This window comes from Heterodontus francisci, chromosome 43 (genome assembly GCF_036365525.1).
Source record: "Heterodontus francisci isolate sHetFra1 chromosome 43, sHetFra1.hap1, whole genome shotgun sequence".
In the NCBI taxonomy this organism is placed as follows: Eukaryota; Metazoa; Chordata; class Chondrichthyes; order Heterodontiformes; family Heterodontidae; genus Heterodontus; species Heterodontus francisci.
In genome coordinates, this window is record NC_090413.1 from 5,542,975 (window position 1) to 5,566,855 (window position 23,881).

Consider the following 23,881-nt stretch of genomic DNA (forward strand, 5'->3'; position numbering starts at 1 on the left):
TAATTGGTCAGCTAATTAATGGTAGATGAATGGTTATTGATATTAACTGCCACTTAAGAGCCTCCTCCCACCGCCATTGTTATTTTACCAGTGGCCGGTGGGCAGCTGAGGTTCCCCAGGAGCCCACCAGATAAAGCCTGGTAGCCTCCTTGCAGGCTGTGGGGTGAGGGGGGGAGGAGCATCCTGATTGGGCACCCCTAAAATTCCAGTCACTATCTCCGAGCTTGAAACTTAACAAAGAGACCGAGAAGAAGCCAGTTAAATGATAAGTAGATGTGAATGGCCACCATTCATCCCCATTGTGTAGCCATAGCTTCAAACCGCAAATCATTCTGGGTGGACAACAGGAGCATTGATCAGGTGGTAACATGACCAAAACTAAAGACAGATGACAGATCTTATTACTCCAGGCACCAGAGAGAAACTGCTCATCCAGCAACCACACAGCTGCAGAGAAAGCAGACAAGGCAGTACCAGCATGCCCTCATCTCTCTGCTTTCTAACCTGAATCAACGTCACATCCACACTTCCACTGTCCCTTTAATCCATGGGTTTAATTGTCCATACCAAGCCTGTTAAATGGCACTTGATTAGCATGCTTTTTGTAAAAAGTACATACATAACAACAACCTCACTATCAACATCAACCCTTTCGTCATTTCATCAAAGATCTCGATCAGGTTATCAGACGTGATTTTCCATTAACATATCCCTTGTGCTTTTCATTTTTTAACACAAATATTTTTGACCTGGATTATGGCCTCGAGAAGGTTCCCTACCAATGACATCAGGCTGACTGGTCTGGAGTTACAGGGTTTATCTCTCTTGTGTTTTAAACATTTTGAAACTCTCCTCTGGTGCCACTCCCATATCCAGGGAGCATTTAAAGATTGTGGTCAGTGCCTCTGCTGTTTCCACCTTTCCTTCCCTCAGCAACCTTCATACATCCCAACTTGCCTGGGTAAATTTACTACTTTGTTGTGCAACAAGTATTTGATTGAAAGGGGTTAACCAAACCTGTTTGTTCAGTGACTGTAATTAATGTCAGTCTCCATAGACCCTAATTGTGTCACTGGAGGGTTTTCCTCTTCTATTAATAAGGGACTCCTCTCAATGTGTTATCCCACAGTGTCAGCAGGAGCATTACCTCTAACACTAACAAGGAGCAGCGGCTGCAGACAGAGGGAGAGGATAGATCAGAGTCTGAGAACAATAGATTGGAACATTACAGCAATGGTTCAAAATCTGACAACAATAGATTGGAATGTTAGAACATTGGGCAGGAGCTTATCCTGGACGGTTGACTATCTTTCTGCAAATTATGATACGTTGTCATTAGAACGGAGGATTTATTGTGCACTACTGATTATTCAATACATTTACTATCCCATCCTCGCTTTTATTGGTGTTCCTGGTAAGTCTATTAACTCTATAAACCGTGTTTAACTGCAATAGTGTTCTTTTCATTACTGTCCTCTCCTTGCTGCTGTTGTTGTCCCTGTATCTGGCTATAAACCAAAGCAGACTGTATCACTGGTCATACAATTTAGTCACTCATCTTTGCTGCTGTTGCTGTCTCTGGTAAGTCTCTGTATGCAGCTATTAAATCCATAAGTCATGATTCATTCTATTTCTGCCCTTGATATTCAAGTATTGGAAAGATGGAAGCCTACTGTCCTCCCTCCCTGTAGAAACTCCATTCCATACCCATTGGCTCTTTCCCCCTCTCTGCCCAATATCTGAGGCTGAACCAGACTACTCACAACTTTGCCATTCCCTTTAACCCTGAGCTGAGTTACAATCCCTTATCCTCTCCATTACCAATCCTACCTACTACCACCTCCATAATATCATCCTCTACATCAAGTTAAGGATTGTATAAGATTAAAAGAAAAGGCCTATAAAGTTGCCAGAAATAGTAGTAAACCTGAGGTTTGGGAGGATTTTAGAATATAGCAAAGGAGGATGAAGAAACTGATAAAGAAAAGGAGAATAGAATATGAATGTAAGCTAGAAAAATATATCAAAACAGACTGTAAAAGCTTCTATGGTACATAAAAAGGAAATGTTTGGCTAAGTCAAATGTCGGTCCATTACAGGCAGAGTCAAGAGTATTTATAATGGGGAATAGAGAAATGGCAGAGAAGCTAAATGATCACTTTGTCACTTCACTGAGGAAGGGACAATAATCTCCCAGAATCAGAGACCCAAGGGATAAGGGGGAATGAGGAATTGAAAGAAATTAGTATTAGTAAGAAGGTTGTATTTGAGAAATGAATGGGTTTGAAGGTTGATAAGTCTCCAGGACCTGATATTCTACATCCCAGAGTGTTGAAAGAGGTAGCTATGGAGATCGTGGATGCATTGGTGATTACCTTCCAAAATTCTATTTTATTTTTTCTTACTTTAGAGATATAGCACTGAAACAGGCCCTTTGGCCCACTGAGTCTGTGCTGACCATCAACCACCCATTTATATTAATCCTACATTAATCCCATATACCCTACCACAACCATTCGACCACCTACCTATACAAGGGGCAATTTACCTATCAACCTGCAAGTCTTAGGCTGTGGGAGGAAACTGGAGCACCTGGCAGAAACCCATGCAGTCACAGGGAGAACTTGCAAACTCCACACAGGCAGTACCCAGAATCGGACCTGGGTTGCTGTAGCTGTGAGGCTGCAGTGCTCGTCACTGCACAATCCTGCACATTCGATAGAATTCTCTAGATTCTGGAGTAGTTCCAGCTGATTGGAAGGTCGCAAATGTCACTCCACTATTTAAGAAGGGAGGGAGAGAGAAAACAGGGAATTACAGACCTGTTAGCCTTACATCAGTCATTGGGAAAATGCTGGAATCTATTCTCAAGGATGTGATAGATGGACACTTGGATAATAATAATTTGATTGGACATAGTCAACATGGATTTATGAATGGGAAATCATGTTTGACGAATCTATTGGAGTATTTTGAGGATATGACTAATAGAATTGATAAAGGACACACATTCGGTGGACATGGCATACTTGGATTTTCAGAAGGCTTTGAGAAAAGACCGCAATTGTTGACAACGTGATCGGTAGGTGGCGCTGTTTTGGCACATGCGCAAATACAGCATGTGCCACGAAAACGTCACAGCTTGCGACTGACGCAGCTGCCAGGACTAAAGATGGCGCTGCTCAAAGAATCACAGAGATGAAACCTGACAAACACGTGGCAGAAGACAATGGCCGGAGTGAGAGAGTGGATTGGGCCGGGGAGAGCAGCGCGGGGGCCGGGGAGATCAGCGCGGGGGCCGGGGAGAGCAGCGCGGGGGCCGGGGACAGCAGCGCGGGGGCCGGGATCAGCAGCGCGGGGGCCGGGGAGAGCAGCGCGGGGGCCGGGGAGATCAGCGCGGGGGCCGGGGAGATCAGCGCGGGGGCCGGGGAGATCAGCGCGGGGGCCGGGGAGAGCAGCGCGGGGGCCGGGGAGATCAGCGCGGGGGCCGGGGAGATCAGCGCGGGGGCCGGGGAGAGCAGCGCGGGGGCCGGGGAGAGCAGCGCGGGGGCCGGGGACAGCAGCGCGGGGGCCGGGGACAGCAGCGCGGGGGCCGGGGACAGCAGCGCGGGGAGACCTGCGGTAGCGGTGCCGGGGGGGCGAGGGTGGGGAAAGGGAGAGGGAGGAGAATTAGGGAGGGGGGGAGAAAGAAGGACGGGGGGAGAAAGAGGGAGGGGGAGAAAGAGGGAGAGGGGAGAAGGAGGGGTAAGGAAGGGGGAGAAAGAGGGAGGGGTAAGGAAGGGGGAGGGGGAGAAAGAGGGATAGGGAGAAAGAGGGAGAGGGGAGAGAAAGAGGGAGAGAAAGAGGGGGAGGGGGAGAGAAAGAGGGAGAGGGGGAGAGAAAGAGGGAGAGGGAGGGGTAAGGAAGGGGGGAGGGAGAGAGCTGGGGGAGAGGGAGGAAGGGGAGAGAGTGGGGGGGCAGCAGTGGAACAGAAGACGAGTGCCTTTTTCTGTGCATGCGCCATAAACACAACAGCAAAAGACTTACTGGCCAGTCCCTGGACCCGGTGACACCAAGGTCTTCACACGCTCGCTCCCCGTGGCTCTCTACGGCCTCTCGCTTCCGGCTCTCTCCATTCAGCCGTTCCCTCCAGCTGCGGATGCCCAATCCAGTTGCTTTCTCCCCTACCCAGTTGCTTTCTCTACTTCTCCACAGTACTTCAGGCATTGCAACTGTTTGGTCCCTGCATTTTGCATGCTCCCTCTCCCCACCCCTCCCCGCTCTCCCCACCCCTCCCCCTCTTCACCCACCCCTCCCTCTACCCCCCCACCATAGTTGAATATCTGAAGTGCAGTTGCAAAGTCGGGGAAATAGCATGCAAAACAAAACCTCAACAATTCTGGGTTTAATTATTGAAAAGTTTTATTAAGTTCATTAAGTATCTGAGGAACTGCTGTGCATGGATACATGAGTGTTGTGTCCAGCATTCCCGTTAGACAGACAGGCTGAGTCTCTGCTATGCACAGCTAAAGAGATTGTTCCTGGAGAGCCTTGTGGTGAATGAACGCTTGGCTCTCTATTCCACTACTGTATTGTCCATGTGAAGAAGGCAAAGTCACAAGAGTCTGAGCTCAGTCTATTCTTGGTGAATGCTCCCCAAGCGCATCCCAATGTGCATTCCCAATTCATCCATAAATGCAATGTTCCTTTCCACATCGTGATGAGCTCCGCAGCATGATCCAGTTGCCTTCGTTGCTTGAATGCTGACCTTAAGTCTCAAGGATTGTTTTCTCAACGGCATGTTTTACTTGAAAAGAAATAAAGCAAATCAGAGTCAGAGCTTGCCTCCCTCCATCCACTGAAATTACTGTTGTGCACACCTTTTTAAGTTCTGCAGTGAAGGCACCAATTGATGACATCGCCAATGAAGTACTTATTACCCACCTCAGATGCAGGAATCAGCACATCCTTGCGTCCTCTCCCGCACTGCCTCCTTTGCTTGAATGCCGTCCTTAAGTGTCAAGGATTGTTTTCTCAAGGGCACATTTTACATGAAAGAAAATAAGGAAAGAACATCAGTGTCAGAGCTTCCCTCCCTCCAATGAAATTACTGTTGAGCATGCTTTGTGTTCTGCGGTAAAGGCATGTACTGATAACACCGCCAATGAATCACTTCGTACCCACCTCAGCTGTCGGAGGCAGGATGATGTTACTGCCCCTATCTCGTGATGGTTCAATGCTGCTCTCAGGGAAAACATGAATGATGTGAGGGTGCTGGAAAAGAAGCACATTTCTTTTGGGCTATGAACATAAAGCTGGCCATTTAGCCCAGCAGTTCCCTGCCAGTGGTTATGTTACTCGCGTGTCTTTCCATCCATTCCCATTTAATCCTGCCTACTACTATCACCAGTTGTGTTCACAGCAAGAGCATTCACATTTCTGCTACCACTGGACACGGCATGCTTGCTTCTTTTAGTGCTCAGTCTCTTCTTGCTGAATGTTCCCCAAGTGCTTGACCCCTTTGGACGCCCTCTCTGCTTGACAGGCAGCAACTGGCAATTGCGGAGTCTCACAAGGCTCTGCATGGTTGTTTCAACGTCGGATGGGGAAACAGGTGGCTGTGTGTCACCAACGACGTAGGAAGGAAGGGTGGCACAGATGTTAGAAGTGAGTTTAGGGAGTTAGGCTGGAAGCTGAAAGCTCGGACGGACAGAGTTGTTATCTCTGGTTTGTTGCCGGCGCCACGTGATAGTGAGGCTAGGAATAGGGAGAGAGCACAGCTGAACACGTGGCTGCAGGAATGGTGTAGGAGGGAGGGCTTCCAGTTCTTGGATAATTGGACTGCATTCTGGGGAAGATGGGACCTGTTCAAACAGGACGGGCTGCATCTGAACCAGAGGGGCACCAATATCCTGGGAGGGAGGTTTGCTAGTACTGTTCGGGAGGGTTTAAACTAGTTTGGGAGGGGGATGGGAACCGGACTTGTAATCCAGGGACCAGTGGGTCCACTCAGAAAGACAAAGAGTGTAGTGAGGTATTGGGGAAGGTAGCACTGTCACAGAGGACAGATGGGCACGGAGAAGGGTTAAAGTGCGTATACTTCAACGCAAGAAGCATCAGGAATAAGGTGAGTGAATTGAAGGCGTGGATGGGCACTTGGGACTACGATGTTGTGGCCATCACTGAAACGTGGATAGGTGAGGGGGAGGAATGGTTTTTGGAGGTACCTGGTTATAGATGTTTTCATAAGATTAGGAATGGTGGTAAAAGAGGTGGGGGGGTGGCATTGTTAGTTAGAAATAGTGTAACAACTGCTGAAAGAATTTTCGAGGAGGATCTGCCGACTGAGGCACTGTGGGTTGAGGTCAGGAACAGGAAAGGAGCAGTCACCTTGATGGGAGTTTTCTATAGGCCCCCCAATAGCAGCAGGGAGGTGGAAGAGCAGATTGGGAAACAGATTTTGGAAAGGAGCAGAAGTCACAGGGTAGTAATTATGGGGGATTTCAACTTCCCAAAGATTGATTGGCAACTCTTTAGATCGAATAGTTTGGATGGGGTAGTGTTTGTGCAGTATGTCCAGGAAGCTTTTCTGACTCAGTATGTAGACTGCCCGACCAGAGGGGAGGCAATATTGGATTTGGTACTAGGTAATGAACCAGGGCAAGTGATAGAGCTGTTGGTGGGCGAGCACTTTGGAGATAGTGATCACAATTCTGTAGCATTCACTGTGGTAATGGAGAGGGATAGGTATGTGCAACAGGGCAAGGTTTACAATTGGGGGAAGGGTAGATATGATGCTGTCAGGCAGGAACTGAGGAGCATAAGTTGGGAGCATATGCTGGCAGGGAAGGGCACGGTCGAAATGTGGAACTTTTTCAAGGAGCAGATAGTAGGGGCCATTGATAAGCATGTCCCTGTCAGACAGGGAAGGGATGGTCATGTGAGGGAACCGTGGTTGACAAGAGAGGTTGAGAGTCTTGTTAGGAAGAAGAAGGATGCGTATATAAAGTTGAGGAAAAAGGGCACAGGCATAGCTCTGGAGGGATACAAGATGGCCAGGAAGGATCTGAAGAAAGGGATTAGGAGAGCTAAGAGAGGGCATGAAAAATGCTTGGCGGGTAGGATAAAAGAAAACCCCAAGGCCTTTTACGCGTATGTCAGAAATATGAGGATGACTAGGGGGACCGTAGGTCCGGTCAAGGACAATAGCGGGAGACTGTGTGTTGAGCCGGAAGAGATAAGTGAGGTTTTGAATGAGTACTTCTCTTCGGTATTTACGAATGAGAAGGGGTGTATTACTGAAGAGGACGGTGTGAAACAGACTGGTAAGCTCGAGGAAGTGCTCGTTAGGAGGGAAGATGTGTTGGGGTTTTTGAATAACTTGAAGATAGACAAGTCTCCCGGGCCTGACGGGGTATATCCAAGGATGTTATGGGAAGCAAGGGATGAAATTGCAGAGCCGCTGGCAATGATCTTTTCATCTTCTCTGCTGACGGGGGTGGTACCAGGTGATTGGAGGGTGGCAAATGTTGTGCCCCTGTTCAAGAAAGGGAATAGGAACAACCCTGGGAATTACAGGCCAGTTAGTCTTACTTCGGTGGTAGGCAAGTTGATGGAAAAGGTGCTGAGGGATAGGATTTATGAGCATCTGGAAAGACACTGCTTGATTCGGGACAGTCAGCACGGTTTTGTGAGGGGTAGGACTTGCCTCACAAGCCTGATTGAATTCTTTGAGCAGGTGACCAAGCAAGTGGATGAGGGTAAACCAGTGGATGTGGTGTACATGGATTTTAGTAAGGCATTTGATAAGGTCCCCCATGGTAGACTTATGGAGAAAGTCAGGAGGCATGGGATAGTGGGGAATGTGGCCAGTTGGATTAAGAATTGGCTAACTGATAGAAGGCAGAGAGTGGTCTTAGATGGTAAATACTCAGCCTGGAGCCCAGTTACCAGTGGCGTGCCGCAGGGATCAGTTCTGGGTCCTCTCCTGTTTGTGATTTTTATTAACGACTTGGATGAGGAAGTCGAAGGGTGGGTCAGTAAATTTGCAGATGATACAAAGGTTGGTGGAGTTGTGGATACCGAGGAGGGCTATTGTCGTCTGCAAAGGGACTTGGATAGGTTGCAGTGCTGGGCTGAAAAGTGGCAGATGGAGTTTAACCCTGAAAAGTGTGAGGTCGTCCATTTTGGAAGGACAAACATGAATGCAAAATACTGGGTTAACGGTAGGGTTCTTGGGCATGTGGAGGAGCAGAGAGACCTTGGGGTCTATGTGCATAGATCATTGAAAGTTGCAACTCAAGTGGATAGGGCTGTGAAGAAGGCATATGGGGTGTTAGCGTTCATTAGCAGAGGGATTGAATTTAAGAGCCGTGAGGTGATGATGCAGCTGTACAGGACCTTGGTAAGGCCTCATTTGGAGTACTGTGTGCAGTTCTGGTCGCCTCATTTTAGGAAGGATGTGGAAGCCTTGGAGAGGGTGCAGAGGAGATTTACCAGGATGTTGCCTGGAATGGAGAATAAGTCTTACGAGGAAAGGCTGAACATTCTAGGCCTCTTCTCATTAGAAAGGAGAAGGATGAGGGGTGACATGATAGAGGTTTATAAGATGATCAGGGGAATAGATAGGGTAGACAGTCAGAAACTTTTTCCCCGGGTGGAGCAAAGCGTTACAAGGGGTCATAAATTTAAGGTGAAGGGTGGGAGATATAAGGGGGATGTCAGGGGAAGGTTCTTTACCCAGAGAGTGGTCGAGGCATGGAATGCCTTGCCCGGGGAAGTTGTTGAGTCAGAAACTTTAGGGACTTTCAAAAGGCTTTTGGATAGGTATATGGATAAAGGAGAATGATGGGGTATAGATTAAATTGTCCTTGACAGAGGACAAAGGATCGGCACAACATTGTGGGCCGAAGGGCCTGTTCTGTGCTGTATGTTCTATGTTCTATGTTCTATGTGTGTCCATGAGCACTGCCCTGATGGGTGTAGGAGCAGGTAACTGTGTGCCCATGAGCACTGCCCTGATGGGTGTAGGAGCAGGTAACTGTGTGTCCATGTGCACTGCCCTGATGGGTGTAGGACCAGGTAACTGTGTGTCCATGTGCACTGCCCTGATGGGTGTAGGAGCAGGTAACTGTGTGTCCATGAGCACTGCCCTGATGGGTGTAGGAGCAGGTAACTGTGTGTCCATGTGCACTGCCCTGATGGGTGTAGGACCAGGTAACTGTGTGCCCATGAGCACTGCCCTGATGGGTGTAGGAGCAGGTAACTGTGTGTCCATGTGCACTGCCCTGATGGGTGTAGGAGCAGGTGACTGTGTAACTGAGCAGCAAGGAGAGGGTACCGCAGGTAGGGGAAGTGGAGATTTGAACAGGCAGGCATATGTATGGTCCATCAGATCATTAGGCCAGGGGGTGAGACGCTCAGGATCCAGGGTTTGTGACACGTGACTGATGTCCAGCGCGCGGCCACCTCCATCCGAAGGTGCTTCCGGGCAATTGTTGGGCATAGTAAATGGCTCCATCTCATCAGCCAGTCCTTGCTGCCAGCGGAGAGTTTGTTGCCACAGACAGTCCAATCTCCTCATGAATGCTGCCGTTCCACTCTGCAGAACGGCCTGTTGTAGCTGGTACAATTGATCTGAAAGCAAGCGGTATTTTTCATTGTGGCTGAGGGGCCTTGGCTGTTCCTCCGTAATCACAATGGCAGCAGCCATGCCTGTCGTCGTTGATGTCTGAGATGCACGCCAGTGACAATTGGGGGCGAGCCTGTCCAAAGGCAGACCCAGATGCCTCTGCACAACAACAGCATGTTTGCAGGGCAACGAAGTCTGAATGGAGAAGATGCAGCTGCAGGTAGCCTGGCCATCATGTATCTGCAGTGTGTACTGTTTGGCGCCAGAAATCACAGTCACTGTGCCTTCATCCTGCTACATGCGGTGGCCAAGACAATGGAAATGTTTTCAGAGCAACTCACAACAGGGACTGGAGAACATGCGGTGGCCCAGCCAATGGAAATGTTTTCAGAGCAACTCACAACAGGGACTGGAGAACATGCGGTGGCCCAGACAATGGAAATGTTTTCAGAGCAACTTACAAAGGCAGAGCAACTTACCTTGGAACAATCTCCTGTGTCAAATAAAAATGAAGCAAGTCTCCAAAACGAATAAATAATTCAGATAAAATGCGAGAAAATGCCCGACGAAACCTCTCCTCCTTCCACTTTCAAAAAGTCGCGCCGAAGCTTTGACGCATGCGCAGAGGCCAAACTGGCGCGTCGGCGAGGAAGACGAAATAACGCGATGACATCATCTGCGCAAGCGCACAACGGTCCTGGCAGGTCGGACCGCAGCGCATGCGCAGAGATGAGGAGACTGTGTGCGCATGGGCGTACCGCGTCGTCTGCACATGCGCAAAGCGGTCCTGGTCATCCGGACCGCAGCGCATGCGCAGGGGGCATGAGACCGTCTGCGCATGTGCGCACCGCGGCGCATCCTGATGACGTGTGCGATGAAGTAGCGTTGTCATGAATTACTTTGTTGATGATAAAATCTCCAACATGAGGTTGGTTAGAAAAATTAAAACACATGGGATAGGGGGTAATATACTGGCATGGATTAAGGTTTGGATAACAGGCAGAAAGCAGAGAGTGGGAATAAACGGGTCATTCTCGCGTTGGCAGGCTGTGGCTAGTAAGGTACTGCAGGGATCAGTGCTTGAGTCCCAGCTGTTCACTATATATATATATATATGTAGGGAACCAAATGTAGTATTTCCAAGTTCGTGGATGACACAAAACTAGGTGGGAATGTATGTTGTGAGGAAGATGCAAAGTGGCTTCAAGGGATTTGGACAGACTTAGTAAGTGGGCAAGAACATGGCAGATGGAATATAATGTTGAAAAATGTGATGTTAGGAGGAATAGATGTGAAGAGTATTTCTTAAATGGTAAGTGATTAGAAAGTGTAGATGTACAATGGGACCTGGGTGTCCTTGTCAACAAGTCACTGAAAGCTAATATGCAGGTGCAGCAAGCAATTAGGAAGGCTAATAGTGTGTGAGCCTTTATTGCAAGAGGATTTGAGTACAGGAGTAGTGAAGTCATGCTCCACTTGTATAGAACATTGGTTAGATTACACCTGCAGTACTAGAGTCGTACAGAGATACAGCACTGAAACAGGCCCTTTGGCCCACTGAGTCTGTGCTAACCAACAACCACCCATTTATACTAATCCTACATTAATCCCATATTCCCTACATCCCCACATTCCCTCAATTCTCCTACCAGCTACCTACACTAGGGGCAATTTACAATGGCCAGTTTACCCGGTGGAAACCAATACGGTCACAGGGAGAACTTGCAAACTCTGCACAGACAGTACCCAGAACTGAACTCAGGTCACGAGAGCTGTGAGGCTGTGGTACTAACCACTGCGCCACTGTGCTGCCCTGTGTGCAATCTTGCTCCTTTTTTTTATTCATTCATGGGATGTGGGGGTCGCTGGCTAGGCCAGCATTTATTGCCCATCCCTAATTGCCCTTGAGAAGGTGGTGGTGAGCTGCCTTCTTGAACCACTGGAGTCCATGTGAGGTAGGTACACCCACAGTGCTGTTAGGAAGGGAGTTCCATGATTTTTACCCCGCGACAGTGAAGAAACGGCAATATAGTTCCAAGTCAGGATGGTGTGTGACTTGGAGGGGAACTTGCAGGTGTTGATGTTCCCGTGCATCTGCTGCTCTTGTCCTTCGAAGACCTTACCTCAGGATAGATATTGTTGCCATAGAGGTTCACCAGACTGGTTCCCAAGATGGCGGGACTGTCCTATGAAGAGAGATTGGGGAAACTGGGCCTATATCTCTAGAGTTTCAAAGAATGAGAGGTGATCTCATTGAAACCTATAAAATACTTAAAGGGATAGAAAGAGTAGATGCAGCTAAGATGTTTCCCCTAATTGGGGAGTCTAGAACCAGGGGACACAATTTCAAAATCTGCGGAAGCCACTTAGGACTGAGATGAGGAGAAATTTCTTTACTCAGAGGGTTGTGAATCTTTGGAATTCTCTACCCCAGAGGGCTGTGGAAGCTCAGTCATTGAGTATGTTTAAAGCAGAGATTGACAGATTTCTAAATACCAATGATGTAAAGGGATATGGGGATAGTGTGGGAAAAAGGCATTGAATTGGATGATCAGCCATGATCATATTGAATGGCCCGGAAAGCTCGATGGGCTGAATGGCCTACTCCTGCTCCCATGTTCCTACGTAACCACCTGAACTCTCATCCGTGCCTTTGATAAATCCAGGATCGAATATTCCAATTTTTCCTGCCCACCGTCCGAGTTACAAACCTCCATAAACTTGACCTCATTGAAAACTCTGCTGCCCTATTCTAACTCGAACAAAATTCCTTTCAGCCATCATCCCTGTACTCACTGATCTACATTAGTTCCCAGCACAGCAACGTCTCAATTTTAACATTCTCACTCTTTTGATTACATTCCTCCAAGGCCTTTCCCCTCTGATTGTTATTTTCTTCTATCCATTTCCCACATTCCTGCAAATTGTTCACCTTTAAATATGGATTCAGTTCCCTTTTGAAAGTGAATTTATTTCCAACTGGGTCTCTCCCTGACTGCAAATTTCAGCTCTACACTGCCCTCTGGTGCTCGCTCTGTGGAAGCTTGGATCCGGAAAATATTATAACAGTAAAATACTGCGGATGCTGGAAATCTGAAATAAAAACAAGAAATGCTGGAATCACTCAGCAGGTCTGGCAGCATCTGTGGAAAGAGAAGCAGAGTTAACGTTTCGGGTCAGTGACCCTTCGGATGAAGTTCCGATGAAGGGTCACTGACCCGAAACGTTAACTCCAGAAAATGTTGCCAGCTTCACTGCTGGCCACTTGCACCACATTGAATTAGAAGTAGAATTAGAATTAGAACATTACAGCGCAGTACAGGCCCTTCGGCCCTCGATGTTGCGCCGACCATCTGACCTACACTATTCCATTTTCATCCATATGTCTATCCAATGACCACTTAAATGCCCTTAAAGTTGGCGAGTCTACCACTGTTGCAGGCAGGGCGTTCCACGCCCCTACGACTCTCTGCGTAAAGAAACTACCTCTGACATCTGTCCTATATCTTTCACCCCTCAACTTAAAGCTATGTCCCCTCGTGTTTGCCATCATCATCCGAGGGAAAAGACTCTCACTATCCACCCTATCTAACCCTCTGATTATCTTGTATGTCTCTATTAAGTCACCTCTCCTCCTCCTTCTCTCTAACGAAAACAACCCCTAGTCCCTCAGCCTTTCCTCGTAAGACCTTCCCCCCATACCAGGCAACATGCTAGTAAATCTCCTCTGCACCCTTTCCAAAGCCTCCACATCCTTCCAATAATGCGGTGACCAGAACTGCACGCAATACTCAAGGTGTGGCCTCACCAGAGTTTTGTACAGCTGCATCATGACCTCGTGGCTCCTAAACTCGATCCCCCTACTAATAAAAGCTAACACACCATATGCCTTCTTAACAGCCCTATTAACCTGGGTAGCAACTTTCAGGGATTTATGTACCTGGACACCAAGATCTCTCTGCTCATCTACACTACCAAGAATCTTCCCATTAGCCCAGTACTCTGCATTGCTGTTACTCCTTCCGAAGTGAATCACCTCACACTTCTCCGCATTAAACTCCATTTGCCATCTCTCAGCCCAGCTCTGCAGCCTATCTATGCCCCTCTGTACCCTACAACACCCTTCGACACGATCCACAACTCCACCGACCTTCGTGTCATCCGCAAATTTACTAACCCACCCTTCGACACCCTCATCCAGGTCATTTATAAAAATGACAAACAGCAGTGACCCCAAAACAGAACCTTGCGGTACACCACTAGTAACTAAACTCCAGGATGAACATTTGCCATCAACCACCACCCTCTGTCTTCTTTCAGCTGGCCAATTTCTGATCCAAAGCTCTAAATCACCTTCAACTCCATACTTCCGTATTTTCTGCAATAGCCTACCGTGGGGAACCTTATCAAACGCCTTACTGAAATCCATATACACCACATCCACGGCTTTACCCTCATCCACCTGTTTGGTCACCTTCTCGAAAAACTCAATAAGGTTTGTGAGGCACGACCTACCTTTCACAAAACCGTGCTGACTATCGCAAATGAACTTATTCTTTTCAAGATGATTATAAATCCTATCTCTTATAACCTTTTCCAACATTTTACCCACAACCGAAGTAAGGCTCACAGGTCTATAATTACCAGGGCTGTCTCTACTCCCCTTCTTGAACAAGGGGACAACATTTGCTATCCTCCAGTCTTCCGGCAGTACTCCTGTCGACAATGACGACATAAAGATCAAGGACAAAGGCTCTGCAATCTCCTCCCTAGCTTCCCAGAGAATCCTAGGATAAATCCCATCTGGCCCAGGGGACTTATCTATTTTCACTCTTTCCAAAATTGCTAACACCTCCTCCTTGTGAATCGCAATCCCATCTAGCCTAGTAGGCTGTATCTCAGTAATCTCCTCGGCAACATTTTCTTTCTCTACTGTAAATACTGACGAAAAATATTCATTTAACGCTTCACCTATCTCCTCTGATTCCGCACACAACTTCCCACTACTATCCTTGATTGGCCCTGTTCTAACTCTTATCATTCTTTTATTCCTGATATACCTGTAAAAAGCCTTAGGGTTTTCTTTGATCCTATCCGCCAATGACTTCTCGTGTCCTCTCCTTGCTCTTCTTAGCCCTCCCTTTAGATCCTTCCTGGCTAGCTTGTAACTCTCAAGCGCCCTAACTGAGCCTTCACGTCTCATCCTAACATAAGCCTCCCTCTTCCTCTTGACAAGCGCTTCAACTTCTTGAGTAAACCACGGCTCCCTCGCTCGACAACTTCCTCCCTGCCTGACAGGTACATACTTATCAAGGACACGCATTAGCTGCTCCTTGAATAAGCTCCACATTTCGTTTGTGCCCATCCCCTGCAGTTTCCTTCCCCATCCTACACATCCTAAATCTTGCCTAATCGCGTCATAATTTCCTTTCCCCCAGCTATAATTCTTGCCCTGCGGTATATACCTGTCCCTGCCCATCGCTAATGTAATCCTAACCGAATTGTGATCACTATCGCCAAAGTGCTCACCTACATCTAAATCGAACACCTGGCTGGGTTCATTACCCAGTACCAAATCCAATGTGGCATCGCCCCTGGTTGGCCTGTCCACATACTGTGTCAGAAAACCCTCCTGCACACACTGGACAAAAACAGACCCATCTAAAGTACTCGAACTATAGTATTTCCAGTCAATATTTGGAAAGTTAAAGTCCCCCATAACCACTACCCTGTTACTCTCGCTCCTGTCGAGAATCATCTTCGCTATCCTTTCCTCTACATCTCTGGATCTATTCGGAGGTCTATAGAAAACTCCCAACAGGGTGACCTCTCCTCTCCTGTTTCTAACCTCGGCCCATACTACCTCAGTAGACGAGTCCTCAAACGTCCTTTCTGCCGCTGTAATACTTTCCTTGATTAACAATGCCACACCCACCCCCCCCCCTCTTTTACCCTCTTCTCACTGAAACATCTAAATCCCGGAACCTGCAACATCCATTCCTGCCCCTGCTCTACCCATGTCTCTGAAATGGCCACAACATCAGGATCCCAGGTACCAACCCATGCAGCAAGCTCACCCATCTTATTCCGGATGCTCCTGGCGTTGAAGTAGACACACTTTAAACCAAGTTCTTGCTTGCCAGTGCCCTCTTGCGTCCCTGTAACCTTATCCCCTACCTCACTACTCTCAGCAGCCTGTACACTGGAACTACAATTTAGGTTCCCATTCCCCTGCTGATTTAGTTTACACCCCCCCGAAGAGCACAGGGCACACATGCTCTCCAGGGCACTAAGTTATGCGTACTGTTCATGCTTCAGTGGCGTGAGGAGGGGTCTGATATGACATCAATCAGCCATTCTGGCAGGTTTGATGCACATCTTTGAAGTGAGGTCAGTGCATGTTCACTGAACGCCTCTGTTAGTCACTCTCAGCAGCACCAGGAAGCCCAGTGTTACTTAAAATGACCAGGCTCAAACTTGCAGGTGAAGGGCTTTTGACCTGTTCTGCCATTGTAAAGTTAGTGGATGTTCTGTGGATGGTTTCCTGCAGATTGTGCTTTGAGCTGCGGTGTCCATTCAGGACCAAAGGATTTAGTGACCCAACTCTGGACGAGATATGGGGACTGTAGTTACATTGCATCTAGATCTGAAACATGACCAACAAATGGAGCAGAGGCTGCAGAGAGAGGAAGCACTGCAAAGATGGAAGGAGTGGGCTCTGCCCTACCATCCCTGGGTTTTCCAAGACTACTTTTCCTATCTACACCTAACCCAGGAGCAGTGTATGAGGTGACTCCGATTCAGCAAGGAGATGGTCACAGACCTGTGGCATCACCTTCAACACAACCTGGAGCCTCGCACCAGGGCAAGGACGGCATTGACAGTTTTGTCAAACTTCTATGGATCCGGACAAATCCAGGCAGGATTGGACGACACATCCATCATCTCCCAGTCTGATGCCCATTGATGCATCCACAAGATGACAGAGGCTGTCTGTGCAAGATGAGGTGAATACATGACTGGCTCCCACAGCAGGGAAGTGCAAGATGAAAGGTCCGTGGGTTTACCAGGATAACGGGATTCCAGATGGTGTCTGTGGCTCTGTGGGGCCCGCATGACAACTGGGAGAGATACAGTAACTGAAAGAACTCTCACTGCATTAATGTGCAGTTGGTGTGTCACCATGCCCAGTACATCATGTTGGTGAATGTCCACTATCCTGACAGCAGCCACAATACCTTCATTCTGAAGCAGTCAGCCATTCCCACTGTCTTCGGACCACCACTGAAAACACGGGAGTAGGTTCTCTGAAACAAGGAATACCCCCTCTCAACATCAGTCATCATCCTCCACCCCCAAACTCACACCCACCCCTCTGGCCAACAACCAACCACACATGAAATAACAGGTGCACAACGCAATCAATGGAGCCACATCTTGGAGAGGACCAACGGCGTGCTGAAGTAACACATCCGATAGCTGAACCACTCGGAGGGAGCCCTCCAGGACATGCTGGAGCAGGAGTCCAAGTTCATGGTGTTCTGCTGCATCCTTTATATCATTGGCAACATAAGGACACAGGTGTTGCCACCAGGAATCTGGAGGCCACTTCAGGAGGAGGGAAAAGAGCAGGAGTAGTTAGGGAGCATATTTCCAGGACAGCTTTGACCCAGATTGGCTGTTGGACAGTGTTTACTAAGGTTCTGGTTCCCATGGCAATTTCCCTTCATTACTATGGATTCCCCCATTCTCCAGCATTCCACCCATCTGAGACGCCCCATCACAGCGCCCCCTTGGCCACCATCCTGCAATAAAAACCACCAACAGAAACCTTCTCATTAACTGCTTTATCCAATAACACATCCAATTACGCAAACAGAACTGAACTATACACCCTTGCATGTTCCCTTAATGCCCGTCTTTCAGGTCCCCTGACTTGCCTCGTGTTCCTACACACTCCTTCCCCAGTCACTGCAGCCTGGTTGGGTAGAAGGCTGTTGACTTTGACTGGGGGAGACTGGAGATGGCCTTGCCCTGGAGCAGCTCTGGGCCTTGACGGCTCGGGTTTAGACTGTACCACCTCACTGTGGGCAGCATCAGTTTGGGCTGGCTGATGGGCAACAGCAAGGACAATGAGGGAGTGACAGTGAAGGGAGAACAAATGCTGTCATCCTGAGAGAGGAGAGCAGGTTCATGCTCCACAGAGTCACTGCCACTCCCGCATGGCGGCACCTCAGTAATATTAGTAATCTGCTGGAGTACAGATTGCTGGACTGCTGTGAGGGTCTGCAAACCCCTTTGAGCACTGAGATCCACAGCCATGATGGCAGCAGTCTGATCCTGAATGGCAGCTAGCATAGATCTCATGACCTCAGTCTGAGCTTCCACTCCAGCACTGAGACGTTGGGTGTCTGCCGCCTGTGCTGCAGTGGAAGCTGAGACAATGCCCACCATACACTGTATCATGGTTGGGACTGCTAGTGTTGTCATGGAGATTGCAGCCACTTCCACAAGTAAAGAAAGGGCTTCAAGCTCTGCACAGTTCCCTGTGCCATGTTGGAGCCTGATTCCTCTCTGCTCCTTAACTGTGACAACAGACTGTCTGAGACCTGCCAATGTACAAAGTATCTCAGAGTGTCTGCCCATTCGGGTTCTCCTGTCTGCTGCCCCAAATTTCTCATCTGAGTCTCGTGTATCATAACTCAGTTGAGACCTCGCCGTCCAGTGCTGGCCATCAAACTATCCTTTCCCCTGGCCAAGCTGCAGCTCACTCGTGCTCAGTGACTCACCGACATGCAGATTCCGACACTGTACTAGGCTCTATGGCACAGACAGTGTAAATATTTGAGCTGGTGGCTGTGACTATCCGACTAAGTGACGGGGTTTCACCATCAGTACTGTGCTGCTGCTCTCTCTCAGTCTCCTGGAGCTGCTGTGACTGGGAAGCTGGCAGTTTTTGGTTATCATTGGAAAGTATAAAATCAGAAGGGAAGGGTGAGGGATTGGAGGTGAGATAGAAGGCAAGAGGTCCATGGTCCCTCCATCTGCAGGTTGCACATTAATCCCAGACAGCAGGATGAGGGTGAGGTGTGAGTTAAGAAGGGGCATAAGGCAGAAAGATGACCTCATCCTGAAAGCTGTCAGCGACTCCAGATGCTCATGCCATTTTCACAGCTTGTCCCATGATCCCAGGTTCAGTGGATGAAGGTTTTCCAGGCCACTGACAGTTTTCTGCTGCTCCCTGTGATTATGGGCCACCTTATCGTCTAAGAGAGAGAGCAGAATGTCAGTGATTGTATTGCACTGGTTTTTGGGCCATTGTGTCTGCCATAGCTGAATAGCTGGAGGTATGTGGAGGCAGCAAGAGCTGGATATGAGGCTGGCATCAGTGGATGCTTATGTGAGGGTGAGGTGGAGTATGTGAATGTCCTGTGTTATGGACTGCTGATGTGTGAGTGATTGGTGTGTGGTGCATTGAGCAGTGTGAGGGGTTGGTAGTGTTGGGAGTCGGCAATGCCATGTGGAGATGAATTCACTGACAGGAACCACCTGCATAAGCTCATTAAACTTCTTCTGCCAGGTTCTCGAGGTCAGAATTCTTGTATTGACCTCCCTGACCACCTGCTCCCATTCCCTGCAGAGGGTCTTCCTTTGAGGGTCTCCACCCCCAACCCCACATAACATGGCTTCTCACCTCCTGTCAACCTCCCTGATTGTGACCCCCAGAGTCACATCCATGAAACACAAAGCCCTTTCTCTGCCCAAATATTCCTTTTGCCTCGTCTCCAACTGCAGCATTCACAGTCAGCAGCAGCAGCCTCCTGTGATTCTGTGCAGCTTGTCATTAAGAGGGACAGACTGTCTTTAAGAGCTGGAGGCTGGCTGAAACACGTGCAAGCCTCGCATGCAGTTAGGCCCCTGTTGAGCATGTAGGCAGACAGCAGTTTGTATCACACTGAGCAGTATGTAGAGTTCATGGAAATGAGGACGCAGCATGAAATTTGCATGTAGCCTCCTCAACCGGAATGGGCACAGACAGATTGCGGGTTGAGCCCTTTGCCTGAAAAGCAGAACAAACCTCTCTGTCTCTCTGTCTCTAATTTCCTTTCTCTCTTTCATCCTGTCCCTCACTCTCTCTCGCTCTTCATTCTCTCGCTTACTCATGCAGAACAGAAGGAGGCTATTTGGCCCATTGTATCAGTACTGTCTCTTTAAAAGAGCTATCTAATCGGTTCCAGTCACCTCCCCCTTTCCTCAGACTACTGCAATTTTTCCTTTCCAGTATTTGTTAAAGTCCCTTTTGAAAGATATTATTGGAATTGCTTCGACCATGTTTTCAGGTCGAGATTTCCAACAAGCCGCCATGCAAGAAAAATATCCTCATTTCACCTCTGATTCTTTGCCAATTACCTTCAATCTGTGTCTTCTTAATACCAAACTTTATGACATTGGAAACATTTTCGCCTTAATTACTCGATCAAAACCCTTCATAATTTTGAGCTTCTATAATAAATCTCCCCATACTTCACTGCTTTCAGGAAAACAATCCCAGCTTTTTCAATTGCTCTGCGTAACTGAAGCCACAGATTGCTAGTACAATTCCAGTAAATCACCTTTGCATCTTCACTAAGTCCTTGTCATCTTTACCAAAGTGTGGTGCTCAGACTTGGACAAAATACTCCAGCTGGGACTAACCAGTGATGTATAAAAAAAAATTAGCATTCCTTCCTATGTATCCGTTTGTAAAGCCAAGGACACGGCATGCTTTTTCCCACATCCTTCACAACTTCTCCTGCTACCTTCAAAGATCAGTGTAAATATTCCCCGGGTCTCTCTGTTCCTGCACCCACATTAAATTGTAACCTTTAGTTTCTATTGCCTTTCCTCATACTTGCTGCCAAAATGTATCACTTTAAACTTCACTCTGTTAAATTGTATCTGCCACGTGCCTGCCCATTTCACCAGTCAGTTCCTGCGCTCCTAAAGTCTGTTAATATCCTTCTGACTGTTATTAACATTTCTGACTTCTGTGCTATCTGAAAACTTCAAAATTATCCCCATGTATTCAAATGCTTGTCAGTAACATGGACCAAAAAAGCAGTGGTGCAAACACTGACCCTGGGGAATCCCACTATGTACTTCCTTCCAGCCTGAGAAACAGCCATTCTCCACTAATCTCTGCTATCTTTTGCTGAGCCAGTTTCTGAGCCCTGCTGCTATTGGTCCTTTAATATCATGTGTCCCAATATTGGTAACAATCTGTTCTGTGGTAAATCATCAAACACCTTTTGAATTGAAATGAAGATCGTGAAAGTACAGGCAGGAGCAATCATAGAATCATAGAATAGCACGGCAACGAAGGAGATCATTCTGCCCATCAAGACAGTGCTAGCTTTTTCAAAGAGCAATCCAGTCAGCCCCACTCTTTGGGGTTTCCCCCTAACCTTGCAGTTCTTTCTTCTTCAAATATTTTTGTGATCTGTTAGAGACCATTAACTTTCAAAAAGAGAAAGTAGAATTCCCAGCTAGAAACATAGAAAAATAGGAGCAGGAGTAGGCCATTCGGCCCTCCATGCCTGCTCCACCATTCAATAAGATCATGGCTGTTCATCCAAACACAGTAGCCTTTCCCACTTTCTCCCCGTATCCCTTGATCCCATTAGCCCCAAGAACTATATCGAACTCTTTCTTGAATATATTTAATGATTTGGCCTCAACTGCTTTCCGCGGTAGAGAATTCCACAGGTTCAACACTCTCTGGGTGAAGAAATCTCTCCTCATCCCAGTCCTAAATGGCTTACTCCTTATCCTTAAATTGTGACTCATCCTGGACTCCCCCGCCATTAGGAACATCCTTCCTGCATCTAGTCTATCCAGTCCTGTTAGGATTTTGTAGGTTTCTATCAGATCCTCTCTCATTCTTCTAAACTCTAGCGAATACAAGCCGAATTGACCCAATCTCTCTTCATACGTCAGTCCTGCCATCCCAGGAATCAGTCTGGTGAACCTTCGCTGCACTCCCTCCTTAGCAAGAATATGCTTCCTCAGATAAGGAGACCAAAACTGCACACAATATTCCAGATGTAGTCTCACCAAGGCCTTGTATAATTGCAGCAAGACATCCTTGCTCCTGTACTCGAATCCTCTCGCTATGAAGGCCAAAATACCATTTGCCTTCTTAACTGCCGACTGCACCTGTTTGCTTGCTTTCAGCAGCTGCTGCACAAGGACACCCAGGCCTCGCTGCACCTCCCCCTTTCCCAATCTATCGCCATTCAGATAATAATTATTACTGAAGGAATTACTCCTGAAGATTTCACATTTTAAGCTGAAGCTTTACTGTACAATAGTTAAACAAATCAAAACACTACTAACAACACTACAATTTGAAACACTGATTCTGTAGATTTAAAATCTTAACAGCACACTTATGTTTGCCTTTTTGCCAGCGATGCCCACATCGCAGGAAAGAATAAATAAGACTGTTCACAACCTTGGGGTCATAACTGAGATGAGCTCCAGACCACATTTTCGCACCATCACTAAGATCGCATATATTCACCTCCGCAACATTTCCCGAATTTGCCTGTAATACACCTTATCTGCTGCTAAAACCCTCATTTATGTCTTTGTTACCTCCAGATTATTCCAATGCACTCCTGGCTGGTCTCCCATATTCTACCCTCTATTTCTTCCTCACTTTTCATGATACATTTAAGCTTTATAACTTCTGCAAATTTCAATATTGTGTTCCCCGCAGTCTCAATTGTTAATGTATATCAGAGATAGCAGTGGTCATTGGAACATAGGAAGATAGGAACAGGAGTAGACCATTCAGCCCCTCGAGCCTCTCCCGCCATTCAATGAGATCATGGCTGATCTGCAGCCTAACTCCTTTGGTCCATATCTCTTTATATCTTTGCTGAACAAAAATCTATCTCAGATTTAAAATTAACAACTGTTCTCGCTTCAACTGCTGTTTGTGGGAAAGAGTTCCAAACCTCTACCACCCTTTGTGTGAAGAAGTGCTTCCTAACATCTCTCCTGAATGGTCTGGTCCTAATTTTTAGACTATGCCCCCTAGTTTTAGAATCTCCAGCCAGTGGAAATAGTTTATCTTTATCTAGCCTGTCTTTTGCTGTTAATATCTTGAAGACTTTGATCAGATCACCTCTTAACCTTCTAAATTCTAGTGAAAACAGGCCTAATTTGTGCAATATCTCCTCGGACCTTAACCCCTGTAGTCCAGGTATCATTCTTGTAAACCTACGTTGCACTCCCTCCAAGGCCAATATATCCTTCCTAAGGTGTGGTGCCCAGAACTGCTCACAGTACGCCAAGTGGGGTCTAACCAGGGTTTTGTACAGCTGCAGCATAACCTCTGTGTCTTTATACTCCAATCCTCTAGATTTAAAGGCTAGCATTCCATTAGCCTTTTTGATTATTTTCTGCACTTGCTTGTGGCATTTTAAAGATCTATGCTACTGAACCCCCAAGTCTCTTTGGACATCCACTGTATTTAACCTCTTCCCATTTAGAAAGTACCCTGCTCTATCCTTTTATGGTCCAAAATGGATAACCTCACACTTGCCCACATTGAAATCCATCTGCCACAGTTTTGCCCACTCACCTAGTCTGTCAATATCTCTTTGCAATTTTATGCTATCATCTAGACTGTCTACAATGCCGCCTAACTTTGTAAATTTGCATTTATGACTTACTATGCCATCATCCAAGTCGTTAATGAATAATGTGAATAATTGAGGCCCCAACACAGATCCTTGTGGGACACCACCAGTCACATCCTGTCAATCGGAGTACTTACCCATTATCCCTACTCTTTATCGCCTACAACTCAACCAACTTCCTAACCATGTCAATAATTTGACTTCAACTCCATGGGCTTCTACCGGAGTTAACAGTCTCTTATGTGGGACTTTATCAAATGCCTTCTGGAAGTTCATATAAATAACATCCATAGACATTTCCCTGTCCACTACCTTAGCCACCTCTTCAAAAAATTCTGTGAGATTTGTCAAGCCTGACCTTCCCATTATGAATCCATGCTGGCTGTCCCTGATTAACTGAAATTTTTCGAGGTGTTCAGTCACCCTATCCTTGATTATAGACTCCAGCAAACAGATGTCAGGCTAACTGGTCTGTAATTTCCTTCGTTCCCCCTTTCACCCTTAAAAAGTGGAGTGACATGTGTAACTTTCCAATCCAGAGGGACCAGTCCTGAATCTAGGGAACTCTGAAAGACTATAGTTA

At 47.3% G+C, this 23,881-nt stretch overlaps 1 protein-coding gene across 1 annotated transcript in view; it reads left to right on the forward strand.

The window, feature by feature from the left end:
• The window catches only part of LOC137355550 (G-protein coupled estrogen receptor 1-like), a 41,765-nt gene that overhangs the window by 3,158 nt on the left and 14,726 nt on the right, over positions 1-23,881 (forward strand). Inside the window, exon 4 of the mRNA XM_068020795.1 lies at positions 1,130-1,414. Coding sequence (XP_067876896.1) covers positions 1,130-1,414 — 285 coding nt within the window. The remainder of the gene's footprint in view (positions 1-1,129; positions 1,415-23,881) is intronic.